Here is a 15,466-nt window from a genome sequence, read left to right on the forward strand (position 1 = left end):
TTGCCCAAACCACAAAATGGTACTTTACTCGTAATTTTAAAAGTAAAACTTTGTTCGCTTCATGTTTGCAAAATAAGTATTAGCCCCTTTCTACACAGATTCAAGACAATATATACTCCGCAAGCGATCATAAATTACTCAAGTCAAAACCGCATGATAATAAAAAATCTACAAAAGCCTCAATGGATGGTCAAAACAGAGATTGGCATAGAGGACAGTTAGACTTGTTAGAAGTTAAGAACCACTTGTATAAGCATGCAGAATGGAACTTGTGCTTGCAGGTCCGACATGCCCGGCGTGGAAGACTGTGATTTGATGTGTGAATCACACTGTAACAAATAGGACACTCTTCAACGCCCTCAAATTCCTTGTCGAAATTGTTCTTCCATATTCTAATTGCTTCTGCTAAAGCCCCATTCTGAGATATAACAAATGTCACAGGTTACTTGATTAATATGTTGTGTTGCGGTTAGCCGTAATTGTTATCTAGCCACCTCTAATCATATTTATAATAAAAGGGCATGTAGAAAATACGAAAAGCAACGGCTTACTTGATTACGAACGAATGACATCATTGAAAGCAACCATTTCCTTTGCTTGACTTCAGAGATGCCAAGGCTTCTAGTACATTCAACGTCCACGGGTCGCAATGGATAAGACGTTGGGAGACGAACGACCAAGTCCATATTCGATTCGTCTTTTGTATACGTGGCAACAACCTCGTTAGCAGACTTGCTCACACTAACTGAAAAATTCTCATCAGAGAGATTGGCTTTCTTGATCTGCAATAACAATTATTTACGAGACACGTTCATTTTTTAAATGATGATATTGGATAACATTTAACAGGAGACAAAAACACACCTGAGACAATTCAATTGCAATTAGAGGAGGACTACACCATGTTCTCGTAAACGACTCTATTGCAGAAGATGATGTGTGATCGCGTATATCATTAAACCACTCTCTAACATAAGCAGGGAGCGTTTTTAACATCAATCCATATATTGCACCAGCAAATGATGTCACTCCATCGGGCCCAACAGGCCAAAGGGATTCCACAGCAAAGAGCAATGAGTTGTCTGTGATTGCACGAGTTGCGGCTTGTGCAAACTCGGAAATGCCAGGTGGAAGCTGAGAAAACTTCTTCTTTACAGTTGCAGCGCACAATTCCAGTGGAATGTGTTGGAAGATGCAGTCCAATATCATTGAATTGCAGGAGTCTTTTATGTGTTGAATCAACTTCTCCTTTGTAGGAGATGATTGTGAAGCGAGTAGATGTAACGTCAACAACCAAGCAACAAAAACATGCACCTGTCCAGTTTAACAATATATTAGTTTTAGAAATAAACAAATGACGGAGAAAGAAATTAGTAAATGCGCGGGTCGTTGGGCAACCGGTCAAGTTTGACCTCAAAAAAAAAATTTCTCCAAAAACTTGAACTTATGTAAAGAGTAAAGTACACGGATGGTCCCTGTGGTTTACCAAAATTTTGGATTTGGTCCCTAGCTTTCCAGAAGTACATGGATGGTGCCAGGGCCGTCTCCTAAAAACCTCAAATTTTTTTAAAGAACATATAACAAAGTTTAAAATAAAGCATATATTGAATAATAATGCAAGAATTAGTTTAAGTAATCATATTTTTGTGCTTAATCTGTGGGATGCAAACTACCAGCATTTAATATATAAGAAAAACGGAATATAAGAAAAAAGTGTTGATTTTAGTCGAAATGGACTTACTCTATCCGGGGCTACCAAATCCGATTCAATAATCTCCAACGGTGATTTCTCGAGAAAGACGGAAATCTCCTCTCGTAGCTGAATCTTCGTTTCTAAAGACGCAGCAAGAGGATCTTTATCTTCAACATCACTTTCGTTTAACGAAGAGGTACTTTCTTGAGTAAAAAACGCCGAGTCTGCAACAGGTTCACTCGAAAGAATGACATAAGCGGCATACTGCAAATACGGAACCGGTTCGGACGAGAAGAGAATAGCGTATAAAGAGCTAACAACTCCTTTGCTAAGCCCCCACATATCAAACGATTTCACGGCTCGCTCTCTTGCATGAGAAGAAGATTCAACCGCACTCGAAGAAACCAACTCCCAGAAATAACTGTCACCGAGTCGACTCAATGCTATAACCGAAGAAGCCGTTAGAGAATACGAACCAGCCATGGCCTCAGCTGCACCTGTCGAAAAGAGCAACCGAAGAACGCCTTGTAGAATCTTATCTTTAATAACGTCCCACTTCTCGGGTCTTAACGGATTTTGATCGTTTTCGTTTTCAACAGTTTCTTGTCCAGTTTCTTGTCCAATGAGCCCGCAGAACATAGAAAACGCAACAAGTGCGTTACTTGCAAGTTTTAAAGCAGAAGAATCCAAACCCGAGACTGTATGCCGGAGCTTCTCGAGTATATCTGAAGTGGACCCGTTTGTAACGGTATCGTTCACAGCCTCTGCTACCTCCTCCATTAACACAACTGCGGATTCAATCCAATATCGTGATTTATACAACACAAATTCCCAATCATCTTGGTTAAAATCATTCCAACAGTATCCAACTACGACAACGGTTAACTTGGACAACAATATCTGCACAACGGGTAATTTGTTGACTGCGACGGATGTAGAAGCGAGACGCTGCTTCCGGAGTAACTCGAGCAGGAGACCGCGTTCCACATCGCTGATATCTCTTTGTGGTCGAAACTGTTTCGTTCCTCTTACGGGATAGCATGATGCAAGAAGCTGAAACCAATCTTCCATATCTTGTCCGGATAGCCATGTGTTCAAAGGCGGAAACGACAGAGTTCTCTGAAGCCAGCCCTCGATGACGTCATGTACTTCGTTTCTCTTTGAAGTGTCGGTTATTTCGTTTCCGAATAGTGGTCCAGTTAGAACACTCATAACAACAGGAAGTATCTTCAAACAATTGGAATTCACATCTTCACCTACATAAAGTCTACCTACAAGCAGATTAAAAATCTCCAGAGCTTTGTTTCGTCCCCAAATATTAGCCTCGAAAAGTGTGCCGAGTATTGACACAAGCGCTCTCAAAAACGCTTGTTCAATGCTCTCCGGTGGGGCCGGATATATACTTGAACAACAGCTTGTTTCACTGTTTGCTCCTTGAACAAGAGCGCCGTCGATAAGGATATTGACGATGGAATCTAACAAGTTGTCGTTACTAGCAAAAGAATCTTGATCCCGCATGTATTGAATTAATGAAGGTAGAAACGAGGTTAGGACGCTGCCACCTTGCCATTTCCATGTGCATAGCATCTCTGTTGCGAGCCAAACGCGATGATAATGACAATGAGATGTCATAACTTGTTCGGAAGATATAGAGCCTGCGATAACTCTAGCTATACCCACTTTGGATATAAGCTTGTCGACAAAAGCAGCCATTCGGTGATCCTCCGATGCCTGCACAGACAATGTAATGCATGAAGGCCACAAGAAAATGTTGAGAGAAGTATAGTATTGAGCTTCCATGCACAGTTTAATCATGTAATCTTGAAGTTTGTTTCCTCGTGATTAGGGCTACAAATGAACCGTGCTATCAGCAAACAGTGTGAACCGTTCGGCGGGAAATTCGTTTGTGTTCATTTGTTTAATATATGAACAAAGACTAAAAAAAATTTCGTTCATTTATGTTCGTGAATGTTCATGAACAGAGGCCGTGTTCGATCATTTATGTTCGTGAATGTTCGGTAGCATGTTTGTTTGTGTTCAATTGTTCATTAGTGTTTTTAGGTTTTATATTTAATTTAAATAAATAATTCAAAATTCCGACAAATAAAATACTTAATAAATATCAGTGTATTATATATTCTATTCATGAGTGCTTGTTTGTGTTCATTTGTTTTCATGAACATTCGTTTGCGTACGTTGCCTAAAATTAACAAACGAACACGAACATGTTTATTTCCTTAACGAACGAGCACTAACATAAAATCTCATTCGGTAAGTGTTCATGAACGAATCGCGAACATATATATATTCTTTCTTAACAACGAACACGAACTTCGTTCGATTAGTTTACAGCCCTACTCGTGATAATATGACAGTCGGTTGAATTAACTTTATTTATATACAAGGGGTTGTAGCAGGTCAGTATAGAATGTGTATGTGATCAATACTTGAAGCTTTAAAAAATTTCTAAGGTTATACATGTAATTAAATTTTAGAACAATGATATTATATGTTCTATAAGTCATAATAAATGTGAGAAAAAGATTACTCACGTCAGAAGAATTGCTTTCAATTTTCAAAGTAGCCAATCTCCGTCCGTCTTTAATATCAGACATGACCCACAAAGGCCACGAATCACCGTTGCTTAGAAGCTCATCCAACAACATTTGTTCCTCATCTTGACCTTGACAAACGCTATCCACGACATCCAGGAAATAAAGACAGCCCAAAGACGTAGCCGTATCAATTTCTAATTTATCTTCATTACATACAACACAGCGGATAGCCCAAACCAGAGTACCGCCCAGCGTTCTCCTACAATCCAGACTAAGGGTTCTAAGGGATTTATTTATCTTTCTGCGAAAAGCATGCACGGATTTACAGAAATCGAATCGATCCATATCAAGTCCCTCACCGAAAACCTCGAATGTGCTATGTTCCCAATCGATCACAAACAATGCAGCCAGCACAGTTGGAAGTAATGCAACGGTTTTTAATCTAAAGAAGCTACCGTTAACCACTTCCATGGCGAAATTAGCCGCTTCAAGCACACTTGTTGGAGATTCGGATCCCGTGATGGTTATGTGTCCTTCAGGTTTTAACAACTCGTTAGCACTCTTGACCCAAGTGAAGTTGGAAGTTTGGATGAAAGAGAGTAACTTTTGGAAGATTTGTTTAAATATAGCGATCGATGTGTTCTCACTCACGAAGTAAGTTTGATCTTCTTCTGTCATGCCTCCAAGGGCAGCACAAACAAACCGAGCATCAGAAGATCCAAAGGGGGGTAGAGAACGAGCAACCGAAAGAGCGGTAGAATTCAGAAGCTCGTGATGAGAGAGATCCAAACGCAATTTCATCCTTATACTTTCCTCTCTCATTTTCTCCAAGACAAGTGCCAATACGCGAGTATAGTCGGAATCAGGGGTGCCAGTTGCATGTAAAATTATACTCTCGCATTGCTCAGAAAAGCACTCGACATCTAGTAACGCAAACAAGAGATCTAACCGGGTCAAGGTGACGCCGCTATCAGTTTTAAAGCACCACGGAACAAAAATCTCCTTAAAAAGTTGCAAAAACTGCGTTAAGCTCATATCACTATTCTTCTCTGATAGACGAGAAGACTCGTTTTGTTCCCGCGTAATTTCTTCAACAATCTTGCGTGGACCGAAAATCGAGACCACAACCGCCATAAATTTTAAAGTGTTTGGTGAATCCTGAACACATTACAAAGAACAACAATATTATAATGATTCTTAAACAAAAAAAAAATAGTAATCAAGTGATAGCAACTTACGATAGTTTGGATAAACTGGAAAGACTTTGGCATCATCGGGCCCACAAGATAAGATAAAGGCCACGAGTCACCTTTGCGCACAGCATGTAGATCCACTAATCGCAAAAATCTGATGATTTTATCCACATTCTCATGATTTTCAATGCTCTCACTTTGTTGAAACGCTTCGAAACAGTTCTCTTCGAATGTAATGCAAAAGACCGATAAGAGAGCAGGTTCCAGGGAATAGATACCCGAAAGGATCTCGGTAATGCATTTTCCAAATTCTTGTACAAATTTTTTTAACTTCTCTTCAGAAAATGGAACCGAAAGATAGTCGCACCACATCAGTTTCAATAACACCTCATCAACGATAGTACGCCTGAAGTTATGGATAGCTTCTACTCCATCACAATATCTGATATTAAAGTGACAAAAAGAGTGAATCAACAGCCTAATGTGCGTAACGTATGATGCAAGACAGAGCTGACTGAAACTCACCTTTGAGCGCTTTGTAACGTCCACAGAAAACATTCTCGGTATGACTTGAAAAACGCTAACTGATCAGCGTTTGAGGACTGCGAATGAACTTTTCCAGCCCAAAAATTCCGAAAGAACTCAAAGAAGAACTTATTTGTTGTTATAGCCTTAGGAGGTACGCAGTCCAAAAACAGAACTAACGACGGGTACGATACTTGTTGAGATCCAAAACACCCGTTCCTTAAGAAGTTCCAAAACGGATTAAGCAAAGTTCTGTGAACGTTCAAAGTTGTCCAACTTTCCGGAAACTTCCGAGAAAACAGTAGCAGTGCTTCCCACATAAACGAGTGGCAAGTGGGGTCCTTTTCTTGGAATGCACCGAGTATTACCGGTGCGAGAGTTTTAACATTTGCTTCGTTTAGAGCATGAGGAACATTTTTAACACAGCTTCTAACGAGTGAATATGCAGCAGATCGGATAGCGGAACTGGGAGAACGAAGGAAGTCCAGAAAACATTTATGGACGGATAACAACTTTTCTGCGTGAGAAATGGCGGCGGATCTTGCTTTTTGAGTGCGTTTTTGTTCAGAACTTGTGTTCTCTAAACCGTGTTTTTCACTTGTTAGAATATCGAGGAGTGTAGCCAATGCTAACAAGGATGATGAGATGACCTATAGGAAAGCAAGAAGTAATAAATTATTAAGAAACAAACAATTTCGTATGCGTTTATCCCTTAAATATATTCAGTAACATAGAATACGCTATATGTGTAATGAATTTGTCGATGTTGTGTACCTGCTGATGCATCTCTTGTAGCTCGTCCAAGGCAACTGCCTTATCAGACATACTTTGTGGAGTGAGCTTTAAGTTTTCTTCTAAATACATAAACACCTCATCGATACATAACATTAGAGCATCCAATCGCTTTTCTTGTGCAGGAAAAGCAGCCTGTTTCAGAGTAAAAAAATAGCATCTTAACTTTATTTCTTCTGTTCTTTTGTTTCATTAATTTGGAAGAGTGAAAAAAAAAAAGAAACAGAACATGAACTATGTATCGATGCCTTCTCCAAGAAACCTAAATAACATCTGCACTTCAAAGATTACATATAGACATGTACAAATCGGTTTTTCTTCCAAACCAAACCGGTTTTTTTTTTTTTGTTGATAAAAAACTGACTTATTTAAAACTGGGTCAAGTTTTAAACCGGTTTGAAAGCCTTAAGATCCAAACTGAAACGGATTGGTTTGTGTCGGGCTTCAAACCGGTTAAAAAAAAACATTTTTTACTTTTTTTAAAAAAAATTAAAACAAACAATTAACTAAAAATCACTTAAAACTTATAAAAACCGGGTTTTTAACTGTAAAAAACAGGATTGTTTAGAAAACGATTTTCAAACCAGTTTTCAGTGCGTCATGGGAGAACCGGTAAACAAACAGGTGATTCGGGCCTGGGGTGAAACCAGTTTTTTTAACCGGATTGTTTTTTTGTTTTGTCCCAAACTGGTCCTTATGCCCCCCTCTAGTTACATATATGACTCCTAAAAACGTGACAGCAAAAACGCCATCAGGCATCTCGCTCTATAAGTAAAATGAATCATTTTGGCAAGATACGTAACCGAGCATGTAGAATAAGTATTGCGTATTGTAACAAGTAATTTCAAACCTCCAATGATCTTTTTGCAGCTTGGGAAACTTCATGGACCGGATCAAACTGAGAATACCACCACGGCCCCATCAAAGTCTTCAAATGTGGAGCTAAATCTCTCCTGATACCGTATAGATACGATAAGAAAGAAAGAACCAATAAGAACTTGTAGAACATGCTTTATAAAGAAGATTGAAAACGAGTTAAGATATGTCCTAACCCAACGGTGCTGACAAGAGCGGCCATGGTGCCATGAGTCGCCCGGCGGACCTCTCGGTTGTAGTCCAGCAACAGCTTCTTGTATTCAAATGCCTAAGCCACAAATCACAACTACTTGTGAGTCAAAAGTTTGTAATTATGTGTCAAATCAAACAACTCCTAAATACATTTCTTAAAACAAACAAGCATACCCATTGCGGAATAGCTGGTAATACATCCTTTGCAGATTTTTCCTTAAGCAGCGCCAACAAAGTTGTCAAAGCCTTGAGCTGTAGAACCATGAAATAGGATAGCACACAAAATTAAGTCACTATGTGCAATATATAACATGATATGTTAGTGAGCTCAACATTCATTCAGCATCGAAAAGAAAAGAAAATAACACAAGAAACTAGTTGGGCCTCTTCCCAAAGTGAACAAGGCCTTTGTGGTATCATAACATTACCTTTGTAGTTGGATCTTTTCGGGAAAGCCTCTTCAGTTGTTGTGCCAATTCACCATCAATATCCTATATTGTCATTAACAGTTCCAAAATCATTATGTATGTTTCACCAAACATAGTATCGGCACTATCACATAGAACTTAAGTACTTCCACAAGTCAAATGTAGATTAAAATTTAGTCTGATTTGTTACATATCAAGAGCAATCCCGCTCTTATCAGATTTGTATGCCCCTAAGTTTCACTTATGTCATTTCAAAATAACATACGTCATTTATATAGTGATAACAACAACAACCGTACCCAGTAGATCCCACAAATAGCAAAGCTACTTATAGGGTCTGGGGAGGGTGGGATGTAGACAGACCTTGCCTCTATCCCTAGGTATAGAGAGGCTGCTTCCAGGGAGACCCTCGGCTCCAAAACGAACATCATATAGTGATAAGAATCAGTCAATTGTTTATTAGGGGCGGATGAATTGCTTCTACCATATTGCCCTTGGAAAACGAAAGTGATAGTTACAAAGGTTAAATTGTTGGTACAAATTATCATCATCTAACACGCCATAGTTTGGATTATTAAAATCCAATTTACCTAATAACATAAAACACCTCAAAACAATGGATCAAACCGAAGTTTAAAAGCTGTTAAAATCTCTGTTCTCAAGGCTCAACCAAGACGCGCGCCTAGACCCACTTTTCAGGCCCAGAACGCAGACTTCTCGCTTCGCTTCAACCCCCCCCCCCCTTTTTAGGCCCTCAAAAGCTTTTTTTTTCAGGCCAAGTTCCAACAAAATTCCAGCTAAAAATCATCAAAACAGGTCTAAAACACTTAGATCAACCCTAAACAACCCTGGAATCAACATAAAACTATAACAGCCTAAACTAGCCCTAAAGAAGCCTAAAACGTGACTAAAACCCCTAAATATTGTATTTTTATACTATACGTCTCGCCTAAAAAAAGTCCTCGCTTTTTAAGCGCCTTGCACCGAGGCCCAAGCATAGTTGTTAATAGCGCTCATAGCGGGTGCTATAGCGAATAGCGTAGCGCTCATATGTCACCATCTATTTTGGCGCCTCCATAGCGGGTAAACAGCGAGATTTTAGGAATTTGTTTTTCTTATATAAATAGTGGGATTTAATAGGTATAAGATAGCAGGATTTTAGGCTTTTTTGTTAAATATACATATAAAACAGTGTAGGATTTAATATACGTGTACCGTATTTCTAAAATTTTACATAGTGTGTCGCTAAACATAATAGGTAGCTTGTCGCTATCGTCCGCTATTCGCTATTGACAACTACGGGCACAAGGCTCACACCCTTTGCACCTTGAGTACGCCTTGCGCCTCAAGACAACTATGGTTATAATCATCAAAGCTTTAAACTTTAGATACTAATTAGCACAAGAACAACAACAACAACAAAAGTGAGAACATACAATAACAGAAGAAGAGGCAGCATCTGAAGTTGTTGGAACAGAAACATCAAGCCGTGAACTGCCGACATAACCCCCAAATCCAACGGCTGTAGCACCGGCGGCCGGTAGCAGCGAAGCGGCTAAACTGCAAGCAAACAACGTCAACAATCGTTAGTTTAGATTATTAATCGAATGAAGAAGAAACAGATTGGAATTGCCTGCTGCTAGAAGGACGAGCTTTGCTTCTTGCTGCTTCTCCCTTTTGTCTGCCCATACTTGTGTCGACGATCTGAGTTTATGTGATCCGATTCAACTCAGAGACGATCGAATCAATCGATGAAGATGCTGCTGCACAAGGAAAAAAGCTGCGGGGTTATTGGACAGCAATTTGCATGAGTTCTAGGGCTACAACAAAGCTAGTTGAGAGATCAAAAACCATTCAGTTTATTGAAATAGAATTATAAATTATAAAATATTAAATTAAACCCAATTATATATATAACAAAGAGAAAGGTCGGTGGTAATACGACAAAACACCGACCGGCCTTTCTCTTTTAATTGTTCCTCCATCTAGGCTTTTGTTGAGAGAAATAGTGACCACGTTGCTTCCTTCTTCTTCTTCCAGTTCTAAAATCTGCAAACCCTAATCAATCCGCCATGGATCTACCTCCAGACGAACTCCAATTCCTCTCCGCAACCGACATCCTGAAAGAATCCATCTCCATCCCCAAACAACCTTCCTTCCTTCCGTCTGTCTCTCTCGCTCTTCTTCAATCTCCCCAAATCCGCCAACAAATCTCACTTATCCTCCGATTCACTCTCCCCTCACACACACACAGATCTATATCTCTATCCTCTTATCCAATTCTTCTTCCCCAATTCCTCTCACCAAAAGCCCTAATTCCAATTAACCCCCCCCCCCCTCCCATATCCATCTATTCATTTAACCTAATCTATACTGACGTTTTTGTTCTTCGATAGCTGATCTGGAGGCCTTCAGGTGTCATGATCGATCATTTCATCCATCTAGGGTTTAGAATTTAGGAAAGGGGATCGGAAAATTGGATACTTTAATTGATTGTTCAAGTTGCACCTAGGTTTTGATTGTCATCATGGAAGACAGCTGTTATGTATTGGCGGTTGGAAGATGAGCTGTGGCACGTGTGGCTTTGTTTCACTGTATGTATGTTTTTAAGTTATCATGTTTGGTGTACCTGTTTGAGTGTTATTGTAAATTAGAAGGATGTTTGAATGCTATTTATTGCTTTGATTTGGTTTATATGGGAATTTGTGGTTACAGTTTGGTTTATATGCATTAGTTTTTTTATTTGTTATGTTAATTAATATGTTTTTTTTTTCTTGATTTGAGTTTACTGGATAGCTAGGTTAATGCATAACATGAGATTTTGTTATAGTTTTGTGGTTATGTTTGAAGTTTATTAGCTCTTTGGATCATCCACTGATTTAGCTAGAGATAGTTTTTGGTAACTTTGTTGTTTGTTTTCTGTGGTGGCTTTATTTGACTATTGATTTTGCTAAGTTAGGTGGAACCATTGATAGCCAGGTTAGGCTTTCTGGGTGAATTGTTTTTCACATCTTGCATAATGTGTGATTGTGTGCGCGTGTATGAATCTAAAGTGAACTTCTTTTTCTTCTTGAATTATGGACGAACATGTACGGGAGGAAGTACCAAAGTAGTGAGGAAATGAAGCACAGGTACTCGATTTTCGCTGAAAGTTTGGAGACGATTAGATCGCACAACAAGTGGCTATCCTATACTCTTGGAGTCAACGGTGAGTTTTTTCAACTATGTAATTCTTTCTGCAAGTAGTAAGTTTGTTGCTTTAGTTAGAATTTATGTCCTGCACGGACAAGATAGTCTTGAACCCTAATTTTTCTTAACAAAAATATCTTATGGGTAAAACCGTAACGAAATCACAAACTGATGTTGCCGCCGCAACGCGCGGCACGGGTAACAACCTAGTTTAGCTTAGAAACCATAAAAAAATTTTGTTACAATCCAAAAAAAACACTTTATTTTTGTGAAAAAACTAATAGGCGTAATAGAAGTAAAGTAAAAAACTACTAAAGCTCGGGAACACAATCATGTAACACATAATCACAAAACACATAAACACGTAAGGCACATAGGGCACATAGAAGCACACAGAAGCACATAGAAGCAGTCAGAATACAGAAACCTATCATTCAAAGTATGCGCGCGTTCGAGTATAGCAATTGCGATTAGCGAGTACGCAGCGAGTAGTATAGCATATCATGCATGCATCCACAAGCAGTAACGATTTGTTAGCGATTTGAGATAGATGTGCGGTGCAGGTTGTGTGTATCGATCAAAGAGAGAGCGAAAAGCGAATAAATCAGCAAAAATCGAAACACATAAACAAATAAAGATCACATAGAACACATAAAATCCACATAAAAGCGACGAATATCAGAGTCGGCAGTTGCGAGCTCAGAATCGAAACACATAAAATCGGCGATTGCGAGCTTGAAATCGAATACAGATTGTCTAAGGCTGGATAGACGTCGACTACCCAAAGTGATTCGACTATTCTCAAGGACCTTTGGTACACACCTTGACTTTCGGGACTGTGCTCTCGCCTCGTTTCTGGGCGAATGGCACGTATCCTTCCAGTTTTAGTATGACTTCAAGTCGTTAGAGTCCGTCGAAGCTTTGGTGAGAGTTTTATAAAACCAACGTAGAGATCGGAACAAGTCGTCAAGGTTCGGGCTTCACCCCCCATCTAAACAACTTCGTTCCTATTTTTTAGAAAATGGAGGAGAATTATGCGTCAAAGTATGGATTTCACTCCTGGTTAAACGCAATTTCTCCTGTTTATAGGTAAAAAAATGCGGGTTGAACAAGCGATTCAGTCGAGAGTTTGCGGTTTTTACACCTAATCTCGACCTAATCACTTGTTCACTTGAAAGCAGTGCGTAGTGATAGTGTAAAGCGAGAATAGCGAGATATAGCAAGTAGGCTCGTGCAAAACCCATACAGGGTATGCACAAGTCGGTCTGTTGGTACTTAATTATATACTAGGTCGTTTCTAAGACGTCGACCTGGACTAGGTCGAGTCTTGCCTAATTCCCTATAGTTATGGCTCTGATACCAATCTCTCACACCCCAACCGATGGCGGAAACATCGGGGCGCGGCACTGAGTGAAACAGATTGTCGAGAGAAATTCCATAACGACTAAATTACCAAATAGTTAATATTACATCCCATACCGTAACCCATTAAGTAATCTGATTATTACAGACATGGATATTCTCTAAACAAAAGCATGTTCCGAAAACTCAGCTTTCAAATAAAAATTAAGATAAATTGTCTTTGTTTCTAGACTCTCAACCTTACTTGATTCCAAGAGAGAGCAAGCAAGCATCCTAGCAGGTAGCATCCTAAACACCTGTTACATACGTAAAAATAGAGGTCAATACACATAGTGTAAAGGTGAGCATACAAGTTTAATAGATATAATAGAGTTCGAAATCGTTTACGCATAACCAGCATGTAACATGTATATAGCGAAGGCAAGTAGGTTATCGACAGAGAAATATGCACAGACGTGACAGAGTTGTAGAATGCGCAACATATATCCCCAATGGGACACGTGAAGTAAGCCCTTAGCAACCCTTGTCCACGACAGGTGCTGAGTCCAAACTATAGTACTGTCGTTGCTAAGGTGTCAGGCAACAATCACTATGTTAACATAACATACAAGCATTCATCGAATAACATGTAGCATGCAATAATGGTTAGCGTATAAATAGTGTTTGCGTTGTGTGTCGATTGTGATTTAGAATAAGTAACGTATGTAACACCCAAAAGTGCATAAAGCAAAAAGGGATCGAGTATACTCACATATCGTGCTTAACAACTAAAGACTATCTTGGATTGAAGGGAGCGTTGAGAGAGATTAGCCTAACAGTTAACGATAGCATAAACGATAAGCGGCGCGTAAAACGGTGCAAAGGGTGATAGTGTCGGATAGTAATCCGATCGGATGGCCATTCGATTGGATTGACAACACCTGTGGTGAAGATGTGTTTGTGTATGATGGTTTGCCTTTTGAAATTTTCGTTGTAGCATTTTGAAAACAGAGAAGTATCTCTACCTTTCAGGTCGGTCGATCAAACGGCGGTTCGATCAGACGGCAATCCGTTCAGCGAGGAAATTCTCCAGGAACAAGTTCACAGCAGTGTTGTCACTCGATCGGATGGTCTACCGATCGGGTGGCAATCCGTTGGAACTGTTAATGCATTGAACATGTTGAAAATTGTTTAAGTGTTGAAGTCCCAAACATCACATAGTCAGGTGGTCACTTGATCGGATGGTAATCCGATCGGACGGTAACCCGTTCGAGGTTCAGATCCTCAAAAGTTGAAACAAAAGTCTAAGTGTGGGACCAAGGTGCAAGTCGATCAGATGGTTGTTCGATCGGATGGCAATCCGATCGGACGACAATCCGTCCCGAAGGCCTGATCGTCTTGTCACTTGGTTGTTTTTGATAGTTTGTAGTTTTGATCTAGACAATGTGATACGTGCTAAGCAACAGAACCTCGCCAAGACCCAAGTGATCCAATCGGACAAGAATCACCCTAGTCCGGTCAATCAGTAGTTCGAGCCGGTGGTTCATGCTTAACCCGAAACCGGTTGTCTCTTTGATAGAAACCAGATCTAGAACCAACACCTCACTAAGAATGAGTAGAAGATCAGAACTAGTTCTTATTCTATCGGTTTTGAGTGTATTGAGTGTAAAAGAGTTGAAAGAAAGTTAGAAAACCATCTTTCAATCCTTTTCACCATGAATATGTTTAGATCTATGCAAGATCCTTGTTTATTCATGTGGAAATCGTCCAGATCTAAGTTGTTATTGGTGGATTGAAGCCAAAACATGAAGTTCATAAGAACTCCGTGATGACATCATCCTAGAACACCTCAAATCCATTGATTTCACGGTTAAAAGTTAAGATTCAAAGGAGAGAATGATGTAGAAACGTGTGTAGATCATAGAAGTACAAGATTTAGGTTGAAAACTTACAAGAATCGCGATAAATCGAGAGAAAGAAGGGCTGAAGTGAGCTGGGTCGAGTGAGAGCTGTCACATCAAGTGATGTGACATATGAAGGGTATTTATAGGGTTTCCCAAAAAGGAAACTCCCTAAGGTGCGAGTGGGTCACCGATCGGATGGCTGTCCGATCGGATGGCAATCCGATCGGTTAACCATCCGATCGAGTGGTTCCGATGATTTGAGTCTCGGCGATTCGTTTCGTGCGTTGAGTTGTGCGATGCGTTTAAGCGAGTCTCGAGTTTGCGATAGTATTATCCATTAATCCCAACTACTATATCTAACATACAATCATCCTAAGTGACTTGCGTTTAGCGTTTGCGATTCGATTGCGATAGAGTTGCGATTGCGTTTCGATTAATCACCACACATATCATAAATAAACATGCAAAAGTAACACAGAAGTAGCACACACACGTAAAACAATATCCAGAACGCATAATTCGAGTTGCGATTGCGATGCGATAAGCGATAAGGCGATAAAACATGCGATAAATATCGATTAAACCTCGATTATTAACAAGTAATCCACGTAATACAACTAACGTAAAGAAATAAATAGACTATCTACAAGTCAAAGAAGTCAAAACAGTAGTTGAGCAAGGAGTGACAGTTCGCAATTAGCAATCTTTTCTTTCTTTGACTTCAATCTTGACTTTGACCTTGACTTTCGAAAACACGGGGTGTTACACCCCTTACGAT

General features: G+C 39.6%; 1 protein-coding gene and 1 long non-coding RNA gene across 8 annotated transcripts in view; one reads left to right on the forward strand and one right to left on the reverse strand.

Moving 5' to 3' along the window:
- Window positions 1–10,973, reverse strand: LOC110886450 (E3 ubiquitin-protein ligase listerin). 7 transcript variants are annotated; one of them, XM_022134247.2, is made up of 15 exons: window positions 10,211–10,973; window positions 9,888–10,014; window positions 9,691–9,814; window positions 8,255–8,317; window positions 8,001–8,078; window positions 7,811–7,902; window positions 7,609–7,711; window positions 6,741–6,893; window positions 5,967–6,616; window positions 5,487–5,883; window positions 4,246–5,406; window positions 1,742–3,424; window positions 865–1,314; window positions 552–782; window positions 1–418 (listed from the first exon to the last, which is right to left on the reverse strand). In XM_022134247.2, exons 2-15 carry the CDS (start codon window positions 9,941–9,943, stop codon window positions 191–193), a joined length of 5,469 nt encoding a protein of 1,822 aa, XP_021989939.1. In that variant the 5' UTR covers window positions 9,944–10,014; window positions 10,211–10,973; the 3' UTR covers window positions 1–190. The 7 variants fall into 7 exon arrangements, with proteins under 7 accessions (XP_021989939.1, XP_021989937.1, XP_021989938.1 ...); XM_022134245.2 differs by having other exon boundaries at window positions 9,888–10,017; XM_022134246.2 differs by having other exon boundaries at window positions 9,888–10,017; window positions 10,197–10,973.
- LOC118479807 overlaps window positions 10,972–15,466 on the forward strand; it is a 21,823-nt gene continuing 17,328 nt past the window's right edge. Inside the window, exon 1 of the long non-coding RNA XR_004860871.1 lies at window positions 10,972–11,462. This is a non-coding gene — a long non-coding RNA (uncharacterized LOC118479807). The remainder of the gene's footprint in view (window positions 11,463–15,466) is intronic.

The sequence above is a fragment of the Helianthus annuus genome, chromosome 6, assembly GCF_002127325.2.
Source record: "Helianthus annuus cultivar XRQ/B chromosome 6, HanXRQr2.0-SUNRISE, whole genome shotgun sequence".
NCBI lineage: Eukaryota > Viridiplantae > Streptophyta > Magnoliopsida > Asterales > Asteraceae > Helianthus > Helianthus annuus.